Source organism: Medicago truncatula, chromosome 7 (genome assembly GCF_003473485.1).
Source record: "Medicago truncatula cultivar Jemalong A17 chromosome 7, MtrunA17r5.0-ANR, whole genome shotgun sequence".
NCBI lineage: Eukaryota > Viridiplantae > Streptophyta > Magnoliopsida > Fabales > Fabaceae > Medicago > Medicago truncatula.
The window spans coordinates 40,742,790-40,762,804 of NC_053048.1; the positions used below are offsets into that span (position 1 = coordinate 40,742,790).

The following is a 20,015-nucleotide window of genomic DNA, read 5'->3' on the forward strand; positions in this document are numbered from 1 at the left end:
TGTATTATGGGGTCAATATAAATAAATTTTCAACAAGTTTTTATAACAGAAGAAAATGCATTCACCAATAAAAATAAGAAAAATAAACAGGACTTCAAAGTTTCTTCTTGCAAACATGTGACATTCTGGTACAAATTAAAATAGACGAGTCTTGTGTGAAAGTATAATCTATGGAAACTGGAAAGATGGAGTAGTTAGAGTTATTGGCAATGCAGTACCGTAGCAGGTACGACATGGCTAGAACTAGAAATATAAAATATAAGCATCTTTGCCGTTTTTTAATGCAGTAGTGTGTGAATTTGCGACTGCATCAAATCCAGATCCATGTATGATATGCATACAAATGTATAATACACACACATAAGTTAAAGATGACACAACATTATGAGATATTATGATTCATTAAAGTGGTACTCATGATTATTTTATAATTGTATTCGAAGTATTCAAAACTTTAATGTGAAATACAATGTCATTTAAATGTTTAGTATATCAAATTCAAATCCTTGTTGAATAAGATTCTCTTTAAGTATGCATTCAAATGTAAAATAGCAAATCTGAAAAAGATTTTCTTAATGCACTGCAGGTCTGCACCACTTTTTTTTAGGTGAAATTCTTTTTAAATCAATCAAGGTGAGGCCTAGATTACCCTCTCTTGTTTATAGGGTAATTTAGGGATGGCAATGGGTAGGGTACTATAGTATCGATTTCCATACCCGCGTTTGCAAAAAATGTCCGTACCCGTGCCCGTACCCTCGTGGGCAACACCTTTAGTGCCCTTCCCCATACCGTATGGGCACATAAGTGCCCATACCCGCACCCATTATCCGCACTTTAGCCATTGAAAGATAATAAAAATCACCACACTTGAAATAAAACTATGATCCAAATTTTTTTAAATCAACTTACGAAATAATATGAATCGTAATGTTTAACCAAATAAAAAAACATCCAAATTATTCCTGGAAAGAAAAAAAATAGATACCTTACATCAGTTATACGTTAAAAAGTAGTAGTTGCATATTAAAATCATAATAAATTGTTACTAAAGTTTTTATTAATCTGTTTTAGGTTTAATGTTAGACTTAAATAGTTAAATTTATTAATTAACTGTACAACAAAAATGAATAAATTATTTATAATATTATATAAATACATATATGCGGGTTGCGGGGCTGGGTAGTACAGTGTCCATACCCGTGCACATACCCATATAAATTTGCGGGTAATTACCCATACCCAAGCCCGGATCCATGAAAGCGTGGTTTTACCCTACCCAAAGCGGGTATTTTTTGCAGGTGCCCATAGGGTCTGGGTCCAATTGCCATCCCTAGTAATTACCCTTTCAAGATATCAACCAATCAAAATGTAATATACAAATGTAACATTAAATGTCAAATAAATAAGTCAATTTTTCTATAAAAAAAAAAATCAATTTTAATAAGGTAACTTTTAATTTTTAATTAATTATATTTAGGTATACAATCTTAATTAATTTACACTATATAACTTGCAACAATTAAAATTTCACATCAAATTCAACTCATGAGGGCTGCGTTTGGTAACACGAATAAGCTAGCTTATAGCTTGTTGGACTACCTTATAAGCATGTTTTGATATAATAAGATGTGTTTGGTAAAAAACTTTTTTCACTAGCTTATAGCGTTTTTTGAGAAGCTATTTCAAGTAGCTTTTGAGCTTATAACTGGTAGTTTTTTATATTTTCTTCCAATTTTAACCCTATTAATTTAATTTAATTTAATTATTTTTTTAATAAAACAACATGTTCATGGCTTAAAAAATAATGGCCAAGTTCATAACTTATTTTTTAATAAAACAACTGCCACATTTTCTCCTTTGAAAAAAACCGTCATGCTTTATTTTATTTTTTAATGAACGCTTTATATACAACATCTCTATCCAAAATTATCTAGAAGAATATGATATTCTAGATATGGAAAAAAATCTGGATAGAAAGTATTTCAATTGGATGGGAATGAATGTAAAAAGGAAAAAGACTTCTAGACCGAAGGATAAATATTTCTTGAAAGAAATGTTTTATATTTAATTATAACTAGCGTACGGTATATTGTAAAATTTTATATATTCTTGCTTGTATTTTTTTTCACTTTCCTCTTATTTTTGGGATTAATAAAAGTAGAGATCAATGAGCTTTTGCCCTCTTTTGTACAAAAGAAAAAAAAAAACAGAGATCAAAATTGTCGGTGAAATTTTATTGGAGACTAAAACCAAAAATTTGAATATTTATAGGGATCCAAAACATAGTTAACCATAAATTAAAATATTAAAAAATAAATACATTAGAAAAAATGTCTATATATATATATATATATATATATATATATATATATATATATATATCCTTTTATGTCATTTGATACTTATCAGCCACTTCAACAACTAATTTTACCAAACACTTCAATTTTAACAAACCATCTTTTCAGCTATAAGCTATCAGTTATAAGACATCAGCTATAAGTTTGTTTTTCAGCTAGCTTAAAGCTTATTTTTACCAAACACACCCCACATACGTTCATAAATTTTGTTCCATTCCAAAACCTAGAACTCACATAACGTGCAATTTCTTCTTCATTCTTCTTCCCATTTGTTCAATTCTCTCGTTCGAGAATTGCCATCATTTCCAATTATCGTGTCGTTGTCGTCCTTTTGATTTCAGACATTGTGAGAATCAGTTTTGTTTCCATAATTACATCAGGTATCGTGACTTGATTTTACTTCTTGATTTGATTGTTCTTTTCGTTTCTTTCTCACTACTATCGTGACTTGATTGCAACCATTTCACACTTATAATACGACATTGGTGACTTTCAACTTTGACATGAATTTCAATGATGCTTCCATTTTTATTTGGGTTTTGAGTTTGATTGAGTTGTTTGAGATTATATAAATTGTATTTTATCACACATATTTTGTCTTTGATTAAGATAAATGGATCTTCAATGCGTTGATTATTAATTTTATTTTTGGTACAATATTGATTATTAAATTTACTTTTGGAATTTGTTTTATTCAAATCATTATACTATGTTGTTATGTTGTTTCTGTTCCTGGTGAATTTTGTGTTGCTGAAATGAACAGTTGTTGAGATTGTGAACAAGGTGTGAGGTTGGTTAAAGTTATGGAAGAGAAGACAAAGTGAAATAAATAAATAATAAATAATGTTAATACAAACATGAATTTCATAAGATGAGCGTTAATTCGTGAGCAATTCGTGGATATAGCTTTTGGAAACAACACCGATTCTCACAATGTCTGGAATATTCAAATGGACAACAACGATTCTCACGATAGTTGGAAACGACGACAATTCTAGAATGAGAGAATTGAAGAATCAAGATGGAAAGAAGAATGAAGAAGAAATTACACGTTATGTGTGTTCTAGGTTTTGGAATGGAACAAAATTTATGAACGTATGTGGGGTGTGTTTAGTAAAAATAAGCTATAAGCTAGCTGAAAAACTAGCTTATAGCTGATGTCTTATAACTGATAGCTTATAGTTGAAAAGATAGTTTATTAAAATTGAAATGTTTGATAAAATTAGCTGTTGAAGTGGCTGATAAATATAAAATGACATAAAAGGACGTGTATATATATATATATATATATATATATATATGACATATCAAGTGAGAGGAGTGTTATTATGAGAGAGAGACATTTTTTCTAATGTATTTATTTTTTAATATTTTAATTTACGGTTAACTATGTTTTGGATCCCTATAAAAATTTAAACTTTTGATTTTAGTCTCCAATAAAATTTCACCAACAATTTTGATCTCTGTCTTTTTTTTTTTTTTTTTTTTTGTACAAAAGATGGCAAAAGCTCATTGATCTCTACTTTTATGAATCCCAAAAATAAGAGGAAAGTGGAAAAAAATGCAAGCAAGAATATATAAAATTTTACAACGTACCGTAAGCTAGTTATAGTTAAATATAAAGCATTTCTTTTAAGAAATATATATAAAGTGTTCATTAAAAAATAAAATAAAACATGACAATTTTTTTAAAGGAGAAAACGTGGCAGTTGTTTTATTAAAAAATAAGCTATGAACTTGACCGTTATTTTTAAGCCATGAACATGTTGTTTTATTAAAAAATAATTAAATTAAATTAATAGGGTTAAAATTGGAAGAAAATATAAAAAACTACCAGCTATAAGCTCAAAAGCTACTTGAAATAGCTTATCAAAAAACGCTATAAGCTAGTGAAAAAAGCTTTTTACCAAACACATCTTATTATATCAAAACAAGCTTATAAGCTAGTCTAACAAGCTATAAGCTAGCTTATTCGTGTCACCAAACACAACCATGATGTGTTGAATTTGATGTGAAATGTTAATTGTTACAAGTCCTATAGTGTAAATTAATTAAGATTGTATACCTAAATACAATTAAATAAAAATTAAAAGTTACCTTATTAAAATTGATTTTTATTTTTTTTATAGAAAAATTAACTCATTTATTTGACATTTAATGTTACATTTGTATATTATATTTTGATTGGTTGGTATCTTGAAGGGGTAAATACCCTCTAAACAAGAGAGGGTAATGTAGAAAAAACCATCCATCAATGGTTTAATTATTTATATCTTAAGTGTGCAACATACATGAAAATATTTAAACCATTTACATCTTCACAGTAGCTAGAAGAAGTGGAAATGGGATCAGAAGAGCTAAACAAGAACCTTTTGCAGCATCAAAATACTTCAGAGGAGGAAGAAGAGCCACTAAGGAAAAGAGTATGGAAAGAAAGCAAGAAGTTGTGGATAGTAGCAGGCCCTGCCATGTTCACTAGGTTTTCAACATTTGGTATCATGATAGTTACTCAATCCTTCATTGGTTACATTGGTTCAACCGAGTTAGCTGCCTATTCCCTTGTTATGACTGTCCTAGTCAGATTTGCAAATGGTATTCTGGTAAGTCAATACATTTGTAGTCAAGGACGACTTTTTAAAATCTTGCTTTTTGTTATATCTTGTAACTATTATTATGTTTGGTGTTCACAAAAGTGTTGGTGTTCATATTAACTATCGGTGTTTCATATTAACTAATAGAATTGTGATTAAATTCAAATACTATTGATGTGACCTCAATCGCAGTTATACTATAGACATAAAAAACCGTGATGTTGAGAACATGGATATATTTATAGTCATAGACATCTTTTATAAATCTTATTTTTTAAGTTATATCTTAAATGTATTTAGGGAGTGTGTCCATATAAATATGCATCGAGTCACAATGTTTAAGATCTTTTAAAAAAGTTAAACTTTGCGTTCAAAATTTAGACCATTTGCTTATTTATTGGACAGTTCAGATGTGACTTAGCGTGTGCGTTATCACTAAACAAAATCTAAATGTAAGATCAGAAATCTACTAAAATTACTAACGTTTATTTTTTTAATTTTTTTTTTTGCAAATTGAAAATTGTAGCTAGGTATGGCAAGTGCATTGGAAACACTATGTGGACAAGCATATGGAGCAAAACAATATGATATGCTAGGAGTATATCTTCAAAGATCATGAATAGTTTTATTCATAACCTCAATTTTTCTTCTTCCAATATACATTTTTACCACTCCAATTTTAGAGGCACTTGGCCAAGATAAAAGTATTGCACATGCTGCAGGAAGCATTTCAATATGGTCAATAGGTATAGTATTTGCTTTCTCTGCATCATTTACTTGCCAAATGTTCCTACAAGCACAGAGCAAGAACAAGATTATTGCTTACCTTGCAGCAGTTTCAATTTCAATACATGTTTTTATGTCATGGCTTTTAACTGTTAAGTTCAAGTTTGGGGTTAATGGTGCAATGACATCAATCCTTTTGGCTTATTGGATACCCAATTTGGGTCAGCTTGTTTTTATCATGACCAAATGTCCTGATACATGGAAGGGTTTCTCATTTTTGGCCTTCAAAGATCTTTGGCCTGTTATCAAGCTTTCTTTGTCTTCTGGAGTTATGTTATGGTAAGAGTTTGAGCAATTTTTGTAATCAATTTTGGTTACTATTTCTCATAAAGTATGTGATATGAATATAATTACATATGTTGCCCTATAGTGTAGTTTTTTTTACTAACTATAGTGTAGTTGTATCTATTAGTTTTATATTGCATGATGAAAGGCCAAAAATATTGTTGCAATAAAAGAGACATTAGGACTAACATAAATTTATGGTTCCTTTTACAGTCTTGAAATATGGTACAACACAGTTTTGATTCTTCTAACAGGAAACATGGAAAATGCTGAGATTTCCATAGATGCTCTATCCATATGGTACCACATTTCATTTCTAATTCATATTCTTACTTTTACATTTGCTTCAATTTAGTACTAAGGGACAAAATCGCCATGGTTTTTAATGTTTAAACTAATTTATTGATTTAATCAAATTATCATTTTTTGCAGCCTCAACATCAATGGCTTGGAAACGATGATAGCCCTAGGTTTCTTTGCTGCAGCTGGGTAATTGTGATCACAATTTTATTTATCGTCAAATACGCTTTTTTTTTTTTTTCTAAAAAAAAAACATTGTTTATAAATAATTTAAACTCCGTTTTTTGCAATTACGTCAAACTCTTCTTAACGCATATCATGGACATTAACTATTTTTTATATACTTTTTTATATTTTATAATACTGTTTATTGAGAAGTGAGCAATGCTATTCATCCCGAAAGAATCACGAGAAAATCCAGCGAAGATTTCCTGAGCGGTTATTTACTTTGTCTTTTTCTTAAACTGTATCCATGATTTCCACGTTTTTCGAAAATGAAAAAATTTAATTGGTCAAAAGCTTCTCGTAATTCTTTCGGGATGAATAGCACTGCTCTTGTTTTAAATTACATTAATTTTTTTCAGTGTTAGGGTGGCAAACGAACTTGGAGGAGGGGATTCGAAGGCAGCAAAATTTTCCATTGTGATAACACTGCTGACATCATTTTTCATAGGATTTGTGCTATTCTTGATCTTTCTATTCCTAAAGGAAAGACTTGCTTACATTTTCACCCCAGACCCAGATGTGGCTAAAGCAGTTGGTGATTTATCACCTTTGTTGTCAATCTCCATATTGTTGAACAGTGTTCAACCTGTGCTATCTGGTAAATAAATATTGTTATTGTTTATTGGTTCAGTTATTTTTGTTACATATCTTGAACTTTATTTTAGTCTTAATATTAGAGACATGTTATTTAGACACACCATGGTCGGACAACGTATCTAACACCGTATAAAATACAATTCGAATATGTGTAATGTTGGCATCACTTAGGGAGATAAAACAAAATAATGTTGGAATCAATTTGACATGTTTTCTCGTATACTATATTGCGTAAATTTAATAGTCAAATAAACGTGTTATAAATTAAAGTTTTCTCATGCACCTCACATGCAATTTATTGCTTCTTTATATTTTTATAAAAAAGTAAATTTATATATCCTCCCAATGGATTCATATCTTCATCTAAAATCTCAAGATACTAGCAGAGGTGCATGAGAAAGATTGTAGACTTAATTAAAAAAAGATGTTGGAGGGGGGTCAACGACCGTCAACATTGGAGCTCCATTGATTGTTGTTGTGGAGTTGCTTTAAATGCACTGAACTCCTTCGTGGGTCGCTAAAGCACCGTCGCAAACTGCTGTCGTTGGCCGTCGTGCTTTGGTGTTGACTAACATTGACCTCCACCACTTTATTATTATTTTTTGGTCAATAGACGAAATGACAAACATCGTCTAAAACATACACCTACAACTTAAGGTTTCAAGTTCAAATTCGAATGAAGGTATCCAACCTAACAATATCGATATTGTCAGTTGAGCTAGATCTTTCAGACTCCATCACTCTATTATAATACTATTAGACTAAATTATAATATTTAATATTTTTAAACTAATAAAAAAAAACCTTAAAAACACAGAATAATTTTTAAACAGAATCCTTTTTTTATATTTGTTTTTATATTTAAAAATATATTATTTTTCCTTTTAATTTTTTTAAATAATATACATTTATAGATGAATTGAATGAAATCCGTCCATTAAAAATATGATAATTTATGGATTAGATGGTTTTTATGTCTAGTGGATGAATCGAATTTGAATTTTGAATGGATTTATGGATATTGTTTTGTTCCATCCATTACTCTAGGTATTAGGTATATGAATATGAGTTACATATATCTTATATATTCGTCATATAAAAGTTGGAAATCACATATACATGTAGTGTTGATCATTTCCGTTAATATCATAGATGAGATGTGAATACCTAATTGCTAAATATGAATGTTGGTTTGAGTATAGGAGTTGCTGTTGGAGCTGGCTGGCAAAGCGTTGCAGCATATGTAAACATAGGCTCCTATTACCTAATTGGGATTCCTATTGGAGTTTTGCTTGGTAATCTTCTCCATTTACAAGTTAAGGTAATTAATTTCACATTTACATGAAAAAAGATAATTAGTGATATATATTTTTTATTGCACTACATTATTATAATTTAGTAAATATGTGGGTTCCTTACTTTGAAAATATAATTTAGTAAATATAGGATATTGTTGGTTCTAAAATTTGGTGACATTTGCAGGGTGTTTGGATTGGAATGTTGTTTGGAATTTTTGTTCAAACCATAATGCTTATGATTATCACATTCAAAACTGACTGGAACAAGCAGGTAATGAATTAAGTTACTAATGTCTTTATAACTGTGAAATTGATATTCGTTTCTAAAAATTACATATGGATTTTACAGGTTGAGATTGCTCGAAATCGTGTTAATAAATGGGCTGTAGTGGATAAAGATGAATCAAACAACACATCAAGGATATCTAGCTAAAGAATATCAAGAATGAAAAGAAAGATATATAAGGAAATAGAACTCACGAAAGAAATTCTAATAAGGAGAGAAATAAAAAGAAATTGTTGTCAGTGTGATTTTTATTTTTATTGTTTTCAATTCGATTATGAATTAATTCAAATTGAAGAGATTTCATGATCTTATAGTTAATAATGTTCTACAACCACTGCAATCTGTGCAGTACTATATAGGATCTATTTCTCGATGTCTTTGCATTCTGAAACTTACATTACATTTCATATGTTCCATTTTGTTTTACGGTTGTACTCGGACCAAAACTATATGCTTCTAAAGCTTGTCCTAAGTCATTATTAACTATGTTTATAAAATTTGTCTCTTAAATTTCTAAACTCTCATTTACTTTCTCTCTTCTCTTAAGTCATCACAGTGTTGACTTTAGGATGTGATGTGCAAGTACAATCATATAATGTTTGATCAGAAGGGCCAAAATCGAATTGGAATAAGAATAACAACCACTTGTGTTGCATGATGGGAATTTATGCAAGATCTCTTTGATAATATGCATGCCATCATATTCTGTTCTTTCTAGATTCTGAAGCATTATGCAACAAATGGATATCTCCAAAACTGGAAATATTTATTTATTCTCCATAGGATTTGGGAATCTTAGAGCATCCACAATGGAATAGTCTTAAACATTTAAGATCTGGTATCTAATACGTACCTCCATTGTGGAAAGAAAAAAAAAAATTGATGGTCTTGAAAGATGCAAGGTCTAAATTAAGACATCATTCTTAAATGGGCCCACATCACTTTTTATTAAAATAATAATTAAAAAGTGTATTAAAATTGATAGTGTATTAAATAAATAATATTAGTGGGATCCAATTAGACATTTTGTTAGAGGGTATTCATTGAAGTGGTTGAGTACCTATTAAATACTATTATTAAAAAATTATTAAAAAGTGATGTGTCAGCGTAGAATCCATTTAAAACCTTAAAAATGAGAGTCTCTTTTGTATTGTGAATGCTCTTAAAATTCCTAATGTCCTTCTCCCTTGTCACAGTGTCCAATTCATTTGGGACCTTTGTAATCATAATTACAGGATGTTTCTATAGTCCTACTCCTACTCCTAGTAGGATCAGTGTGAGTCCCCTCCATTACTTAGAAAGTAATTTGAGTTGCACAATCATTCACGTTACACACACAGTAGTGATTACAGACACAATATGGAGTACAGTAGCCTTTTACGCACTCCAGTGCAAACTGCCAACAATGTTGACGTGATGAAAACTAGACGACATAGACCATTAAAATATCGCAGCCCTTTGTAAGTGCGTTGGAAATATAATTTGTTTGTAACAAGTGGTCCATGCCTCCATGGTTCTTAAACAAGTTTGCAACCATCTTTTCGCAAGATAAGGTTAATAGTAGTAAGGGAAATATTAAAGAGTACATGTAGGATATTTGTTTCGAAAAATAAGGAATTGTTAACGAGTGTCTCAATGCATCAGAGACACTGGTTAAGGAATCTTTAAATATATTTCTTTTTGAAAATAATAATTTTTACTTTTTATAAAGTAATATTTACACTTCCTTTTTATAAAAATTTAGTTGTTTTTAGTTGCTTAACCGATGTCTTTGGAGCACTCGTTAGCATTTTATAAATAAAATAGATATATTATCATGGGAAGTGGTGAAAATGAGTAGGAGAATTTCTCAAAGTATATATGAGTTTGAGTATTTAGAAAGTTGTAATGATCAGATAGAGATCTTTCAGCGAAATTGTATAATGTTTGACGATTAATTGAAACAATGAAATCATTATATCTATTTATGCAAAAGCTCTTTTAACCGGTTGTTTTTCTTCATCAAATGACATAAATTTCTTTATAAATAAAATCATTCTATGGACAAAAAAAAAGGCATAACAATCATATTTTGATGAGTCAAAATCCTGCCGAAATTAATACTAAATCATTGGCTTAAAAGTTAAAACATTTAAAGACCCAACCACTAGGCTATTGTATTGGACATATCAAATCAACTTGTGAAACATTTAGGGTCTGTTTGGTAGAGGTGAAATAGAGACGAGAGAGAATGGAACGAGAGAGTTAGGAGAGAAACATGCAATTTCTACAGTTTGGTGCAGCTGAAAAATTGGAGAGAGAGATTGATTTTGCGTGGGACCCACTAAAATTTGGGTCTCCCCGTTTATGGGAAGAAAGTGGAAGACAAAGCATGGCTTTTTTAGTATTCCAACTTTGCCCTTGCCATCAACCATTGTAGTGCTCTATTCCAAAACTTTGCTCTACCGAAACAACACAGTAGATCTGAGATGGAGAAGAAATATTCAATGATGCTCATTTTTTGAGGAAAAGAAAAAGATCTTCAACAATTGTAATGCTATATTTTGAGTGAAATTTATAATTTAAAAACAACTATCTCTTGTTAGATAAATGAAGGAAATGTCAAAGATGCACCGACGAGATAAATGTATTGGCTGGGTCGGTTTCCACTTCTTTTTTTTTTTACTTGTATATTTGAGTTGAGCTTAAAAAATTAAACTATTAAATTAGTCCAATTAATTAATAATTGAATTACTTCATTTAATAATTAATTAATCTAATAATGAGTTAAAGTAATATAATTGTTTTTTTAACGATAAAGTAATATAATTATTTAAAATACTCAAAATTATATAAAGTACTATTTGAATTACTTAAATCATTTTTATGTGAAATTTTTAATTCAAGGGTATTTTTGTACTTTTCAATATAATCAACATTTCTCTCTTATCTCTTTCTCTTCTACCAAACAATCCATCAAATCTACTCTATTTCTTACCTTTTTCTCTCTTCTCAAACTCTCTCTTACCTATTTCTCTCTTCACAACTTCTCCTATAAACCAAACACACCATTAAAGACCAACCGCTAAGCTATTGTATTGGACATATGAATTGGGTGTGAATTTATTATATATTACCATTAATATTAAGACAATTTTTTTTAGCAAACCAATAATACTAAGACATGTGTCATATGTATTTTACACAATTAACTTTTTAGTCGGAAGGTAAACAAAGTTTGGTAAAAAATTGTTCCACCGTATTTTCTAATTTTTTTCCATCCACCCATTTTTTTAGGGTAAATTTATTAAGTTATAACTTAAAAAAAAAAAAAATTAAGTATTTAGAAGTTTGGTTACCATGTAAGATAAATTCATTCAAAATTTAAACTAACTCAAAAGTTTAGGCTGTTAATTTAATTAACTAGAAAGTTATTGGTGCAAGTTAGCATATCCTACTAAGATTTGTTAACACACACTCACTCATTTTTTAGTAGATTAACTAATAAGGTATAACTTAAAATTTGTAAAATAAACTTGCTAATATATATAATTACTTGAAAAAGTTTGCACCCGTAACTTGAGTCCTGGATCCGACATTGTTAGCCATGATCTAATATGGTAGATAATAGGTCTACAACTAATGTGGCAAACAATGTGAGTGTATGTTGATTAGTTACTCTAAATCTATAAATACATCATTGTAAAGATAATTTAAACACACATCAAATCAAACAAATATTTATATATTTTTTTCGGTTTTCTTTATGTTATTTTTATGACTTCTTAGGTAGTAGTTCATCTTTCAACAGTAGACGATCTTTGGAATAGTCTAGAAATTTGTCGCGATAAACATAGTCTCTTTCTCATTGTAACCGCTTGACCCAAAAAGGAATTATTGCCTACAAATTAACCTACCTAAATAAATTAAAAATTAAAAATTTAAGACACTTATCTAACATGTTTCGTACGGTTATTATAAAAACATTGACATCGAAGCATGTCAGACACTGTGACACCCCAAATCATAAAAGTGTCCGTCCTTCATAAGCTGACCACTTGACCGACAATAGATAAATATTACTATATCATTGTAATTTCATCTCATCACATACATATAGTTGCTAATGCATTTATTTTAAACTGTTTAATGAAAATCAAAGTTACAGATTCCACAAAGTTACATAGTTCAATGGTATTTATTTTAAAATACTCATTGTCTAATATCAGCAAAGAATATTTTTGTTTATTGATAAAAAAAATAAAAAAGAATGTTTTTGTTTTGAGGGGATGCATATGTCTATGATCATATATATGCAAATAAGAAAGGAAAAGTAATTTTATGGTAAAGAATATTTTTTTGTCCTGCCAACTGGAACTTTCCATACGGTCCTGTGAAAAATAGTTATTTTTACTATCTAAAGAAGATAAATAATTATACTGATGATGTTAGCATTAAATAAATTTTCCTTAAAAAATATACATGTCACATTCTTTTATAAATTAAAAATAGAGGAATCTTTTAAAAACGACAAACAATGGAAAGGTGAAGAAGGTAAGCTTGTTAATTGTTATAGTTGTCTGCTTGTGCATCATTAAAGAGAAATGCCGGTGTGTTGTGTGTGTCTTTGACAAATGTTTATAACTTACAAGTTAAAATGTACAACTGATAGATAAAACAAAATGTTAGCATCTTGCCGTTTTTTAGTTTGCTTGGGTATGATAATGATATTAATCCAAAAAAAAACCCTGGAAATAGAATAGAGATAAATTCATAAATTGATTTACAAAGAGTGTCACGTTTCATCTTACAAATCAATTTTTTTAAGGATGAGAATCATAGCTATCCATTCTATGGATTCAAAGGTCACCTACATGAGATGAATTCATTGAATGTGTGAAAAAGCAAAAGTGAGAAGAAAGAAAATCAGAGAAATTGGAAAAAACTCAATTGCAATTAAATTTCATGCCTTAATCATGTTCATACCTTAATTATGTTTAAAAAAAATGATTTTTTAAAGGAAAATATAGGATATATAAAAAAGTAAACGGTTAAATATGTTTTTAATCCCTATAAAATCATGAGTTTTCAAGTTTAATTCTTATAAAGTTTTAGTTTTCTCTATTATTGTAGTTTTTAAGAATGGTCTATATTTTGAATTTTTTTTACAAAAAATGAATATTTTTTTATTCTCCAAAATATTCCTTATAAAATACAAATAGGGACTAAACGTGAATAAAAAATTTTGGAGACTAAACTTTAAAAGTTTATAATTTTGTAGGGACTAATTTTTTTTTAATGTCAACTCTCATAGAGAATTTTATCATTTGCAATTATGATCTACTTGACTCAAGTGATTAATCTCTTGCACACCAAAGAATACTCGATTAAAAACAAAAATTAATGTCAAATGTGTCATTTGATCTTGACTACATTAACTGCATTTTCTTTTACTATACGGAATCCAATTCCTTGTGATTAAAAGGAAAGGAAAATGCTACTTGAAAACAAAATGTTATTTGTCCCGAAAAATATAATTCAGGAGAACATCACGAACATAAGTGTAAGCATATATTTTATGTCATTCATCAGTCCAGTTTTTTTTTACATGTATATTAATCAAGGTTTAAATGAGGTCTCCTATTTTCAATAGTTTAATTATTTATATTTATATGACATATAGTGCAACATATGATTACATTTCATGAAAAATATTTAAACAACTTGCAGCTCCATAGTAGAAGAAGTGGAAATGGGATCAGAAGAGCTAAACAAGAACCTTTTACAGCATCAAAACCCTTCAGAGGAGGATGAAGAGTCCCTAAGGAAAAGGGTATGGGAAGAAAGCAAGAAGCTGTGGATAGTAGCAGGTCCTGCCATATTCAATAGGTTTTCAACATTTGGTATCATGGTAGTTGCTCAATCCTTCATTGGTCATATTGGTTCAACCGAATTAGCTGCTTATGCCCTTGTTATGACTGTCCTAGTCAGGTTTGCAAATGGTATTCTGGTAAGTCAATTGTTCCTCAATCGTTTAAATCGCAGTCACAATTTTGATATTGCAAAGAATCGTGATCAAATATCATCGATGCTACCTCAATCGCAATTGTATTATAGACATCAAAAACCTTGATGTCACAAATACAATTGCGATCCAGGGCAGCGTATGAAAATCTTGCTTTAATTAATAATCATTATGTATTCATATCTTATCACCTATGCTACCTCAATCGCAATAGTATTATAGATATCAAAAACCATATGTCACAAGTACAATTGCGGTTGATTGCAATTTATGAAAATTTTGCTTTGATAACTAATCTTTATGTATTCGTATCTTGTTATTCTTTTTTTGTCAAAAAAAAAATGTATTCGTATCTTGCATATGAAAAAATAAGCTAAACTTATTTACAATGTTTTTTTGTGCAAATTGAAAATTGTAGTTGGGTATGGCAAGTGCATTAGAAACACTATGTGGACAAGCATATGGAGCAAAACAATATGAAATGCTTGGAGTGTATCTTCAAAGATCATGGATAGTTATATTCTTAACCTCAATTCTTCTTCTTCCAATTTACATTTTTACCAAACCAATTTTAGTGGCACTTGGCCAAGATGAAAATATTGCACAAGTTGCTGGAAGCATTTCAATATGGTCAATAGGTATTGTATTTGCTTTCTCTGCATCATTTACTTGCCAAATGTTCCTACAAGCACAGAGCAAGAACAAGATTATTGCTTACCTTGCAGCAGTTTCAATTTCAATACATGTTTTTATGTCATGGCTTTTAACTGTGAGGTTCAAGTTTGGCCTTAATGGTGCAATGACATCAATCCTTTTGGCTTATTGGATACCCAATTTGGGTCAGCTTGTTTTTATCATGACCAAATGTCCTGATACATGGAAGGGTTTTTCATTTTTGGCCTTCAAAGATCTTTGGCCTGTTATCAAGCTTTCTTTGTCTTCTGGAGCTATGTTATGGTAAGAATTTCAGTAATTTTCATAATCAATTTTTAAGATTATGCATGGTTTGTAATCAAAGTGTGTTTGGATGAACCATAAGACTAACATGAAGCTATGGTTACTTTGACAGTCTTGAAATATGGTACAACACAGTTTTGATTCTTCTAACAGGGAACATGGAAAATGCTGAGATTTCCATTGATGCTCTTGCTATATGGTACTATATCTCTCATTCTCATTCTTACATTTACTTCAAAATTTAGCATTAAGATTCATATTTAAACTAATCTATTGACTTAATCAAATTATTATTTTTGCAGCCTCAACATCAATGGGTGGGAAATGATGATAGCCCTTGGTTTCTTTGCTGCAGCTAGGTACATCATTGTGATCACAATCTTATTGAGAAGTTTCTTGTCAGTACCTATGAAGCACGGATACGGACACTTGACACGACACGAACACTGACACGCCGACGCAACTACTAATTTGAAAAGGTCACATAATTCAGTGCAATTACAAGTGTCGGTGTCAGACACGACACATGTCCAACACCGAGACACGCCTAATCCAAGGAGTGTTCGTGTTTCATAGGTCAGTACTAAATGTTAGGCTAAATTACATTTTTTTGCAGTGTTAGGGTGTCAAATGAACTAGGCAGAGGGAGTTCCAAGGCAGCAAAATTCTCCATTGTGATAACAGTGCTCACATCATTTTCCATTGGATTTGTGCTGTTCTTGATCTTTCTATTCCTAAAAGGAAGACTTGCTTACATTTTCACCCCTAATCCAGATGTGGCAAATGCAGTTGGAGATCTATCACCTTTGTTATCATTCTCCATATTAATGAACAGTGTCCAGCCTGTGCTTTCTGGTAAATATTTACATCATCACTATTATTTACTATTGCTTATTGTTTCAATTTATTTTGTTACATTTCTTAAACTTTTAGTCCTTAAGATTATAGGTGGCAAGTGAACCTTATCTAATATTCTCTGCTGTTAATTATGTTATCATGATCATTGATTTGAGATCCGACGGTCCAAATATTCCGTCTCGCTGTTACAGCAGAGAATCCAAATTCATCTAAAAATGTTGTTGTGAATAGGTGTTTCTGTTGGAGCTGGGTGGCAAAGTGTTGTAGCATATGTAAACATAGGCTGCTATTACCTGATTGGTATTCCTATTGGAGTGGTGCTTGGTAATATTCTCCATTTGCAAGTTAAGGTAATTCATTTATCATTTACAAGAAAAAAAAGTTACTTTGCACAAATGTGAAGAGTGAAATATTAGTAATACTAGTATACTCCTTATTTCGCTACATTATTTATATTTTTTTTTACCATCGTATTAGTGCGAAACATCCACGAATGACTAGTCTGTTACGGGGGATCTCACCGACCATATTTAGTGGAATCTCTCCTTCCAACTACATATTTTGGTAATCGTGTCATTGGTGCGAAGTATTTATCGTCTTTCACAAACAACTAATATGTGTTGGGGAATCTAACTTACCACCTTTGTCGGGGTCTCTTCTATCAACCATATTTTTTCATCAACGAATCTCGAACGTGAGATCTTGCTTATCCAAATCTAATTCACCCTGACCAATGTAATGTTGATATGTTATTAATAATTCACTAAACTATTTGGGTTCCGTTACTTTGTTTTATATATAAAAAACCAGATCAAATGAGATACATCGTTGTCATTGAAGATTTAGAATAAAATTTAACTTAAAACCTATCATTTATGAAATCATGGACTAAAACTCAAGTCACTACCATGAATTTCATGAAATGTCTAATCATTTATATCAACTGCAATAGGTTGGAATCCATTAGTTTTTTGACAAATATATATATACCAAATAGAAAATGGGATCCACATATAAATTTAAAGAGAGACTAGTGCTTCCCATATCGCATAATAATTAAATATATATTCCCATGTCACTTTTGTAGGGTGTTTGGATTGGAATGTTGTTTGGAACATTTGTTCAAACCATAATGCTTATCACAATCACATTTAAGACTGACTGGGACAAGCAGGTCAGTAATCAATTTACTATAGTCTATAATTGTGAAATTGATTGATATCCGTTTCTTATAATTTTAAGAAGCTAAAAATATCATATGTATTTTACAGGTTGAGATTGCACGAAATCGTGTTAATAAATGGGCTGTAGTGGAGAATGATGAATCAAACAACACATGAAGGATATCTAGCTAAAGGATATGAAGAGGATGTACAACTCAGTGAAGACTGTCTAATAAGGAGAAAATAGTATACTTACATAAGATTCTCTCTTCTAGTCAAAATACCCCTAGAGGCTAGTTATTCTTAAAAATCGTGGTTGAACCTAATACAACTCCATAAAATGGGCTTGTGAGGTGAGGATTGTCCCCACGTATAAACACATTGTCAGACAATGTCTTATCCGATGTGGGACTCTTAACTCACACCCTCACGATCAACACTATTGGGCTTGGTTCGTGGACATAAATGGTGGGTGGCCCGATTGCGGAAACCTGATAGCAGGTGGCCCAATGGATGGAGAGGCTCTGATACCATCTTAGAAATCGTGGTTGGGCCTAACACAACTCCACAAAACCGACTTGTGAGGTGAAGATTGCCCCCACTTATAAATACATTATTAGGCCATGTCCTATCCGATGTGGGACTCTTAATAGTTATGGTTTATTTATTTTTCATAGATAAATAAATATGATTTTAAAAAAAGAAAAGCAATTTAGACTTTTAGTAAAAAAAAAAAAAAAAAAAGTAGTACCTCTCCTTTCATTCATTCATATATATTTTCTCTCATATTTTTCTTCTTAATTAAAACTGGTTCGAACTAAATGATAAATAGTTTGAAGCCTTGGGCTCAACTCAGACGAATGAGAAAAGATAAAAAAATCAATCTAACTACTAATGTTTGTGATAAAAAAAAAAAATAAAAAAAAAAAAAAAAAAAAAATTATATTAAAGAAGAGGTTTGAAGGATTTGTCGAATTCCCCAAATTATTTCCACTTTTATAATAATCTCAACAAACAAAATATCAAGCCCGTGAGGTTAATTTTTTTTTTTTTAAGTAGTTTAGTGGCTAGAGCTCACACAATTTAATTATGGAGAAGTGGAGTGTCCAGGGTTCGAACCCCGACTCCTGCATATAATATGCAATATCCCTACCAACTGAGCTATACTCACGGGGATGGTTAATTTAATTGGTAAGAATAATACATAGAATATGCAAGGTCCAAAGTTCAAATTCCAAACACGACCAAAACAAATATTAAGTATAAACATTCACATCTTCCTTTTCTTAAAAGGTTTTCTTTCAAATAAAGTGAAAAACTCTCCTCCCCTAATTTCCAAATTCCAATCCTATCCCCTCCCTCCAAGTTATTTTTCCTTTTCCTCAATAAGTTATTTTTTTTAAACAGATGCTTACTTTCTAATAGCAAACTTTATCCTTTATCCTTATTTTGAATTCTGCTCGTTATATTAATTAGTCGTATTCAATTCTCGTGAGCTTAATTCGATTGATTGAAATAATGCATAAGATAATGCATAATATATGCAAGATTCAGAGTTCAAACATCGGCCATCATAAAACAAAACAAAAATTAATCGTATTATAAATAAGAGAAGAGAAGAGAGGACTAGCCTCAATCATACTCATACTAACTTTTTAGTTTTTGTATTACACGATAAACTTAGATCAACCGCACAAAAGTCATCGTTCAACAAAATAAAATTTATTTATTTACTATATATTGATTTAAAAAAGATTTGAAATGAGTTTATGCAGTGGCGGAGCCAGGAAAAAAATCTTGGGTGGGCCATAAATAGTGATGGAGCTTAATTTTTTGTGGGCGATCAATTTGTTTAGTGTATGAAAATATATATTTTCTTATTCGTACAGTTCATCATTGGTTAGTTCGAATGACTATAAACTTATTATTTGTTGAATATTGTTCAAATCAATATTTTTAAATCTAAACCGATTATCAACTCGAACAAAGTACAAATCATTGATCGAACAACTAGGTCATTGATTGAATCTCATGGTTAATTAAATGAATCGACTTCTATAAACAAATTTATATGTATTAAATTGAATTGTATCAGACGACTGAGTAAAAAAAAATTAAAATAAAGCTCATGACATATAGTAATGTAAAAAAGATCACTACATAAGAAAATATACTTATAATCAAGTACAAAATGAAATATTTTTATTTAATAAAGAATATAGTATTCTTGTACTTAAAAAATACAGTGTTTATACGATTAAATATTTTTATGATATAATGTTATTTAAGGATATTTTAACGTTTATAT

At 30.2% G+C, this 20,015-nt stretch overlaps 1 protein-coding gene and 1 pseudogene across 1 annotated transcript; both read left to right on the plus strand.

Moving 5' to 3' along the window:
* Positions 1–4,699: 4,699 nt before the first annotated feature.
* LOC11432676 (protein DETOXIFICATION 21-like) lies at positions 4,700–9,062 on the plus strand (annotated as a pseudogene).
* A 5,195-nt stretch (positions 9,063–14,257) lies between these two features.
* LOC11429018 (protein DETOXIFICATION 21) lies at positions 14,258–18,017 on the plus strand. Its single transcript, XM_024769905.2, has 9 exons — positions 14,258–14,339; positions 14,435–14,714; positions 15,148–15,686; positions 15,799–15,885; positions 15,989–16,045; positions 16,303–16,541; positions 16,776–16,894; positions 17,632–17,718; positions 17,816–18,017. Exons 1-9 carry the CDS (start codon positions 14,335–14,337, stop codon positions 17,882–17,884), a joined length of 1,482 nt encoding a protein of 493 aa, XP_024625673.1. The 5' UTR covers positions 14,258–14,334; the 3' UTR covers positions 17,885–18,017.
* Positions 18,018–20,015: the final 1,998 nt, after the last annotated feature.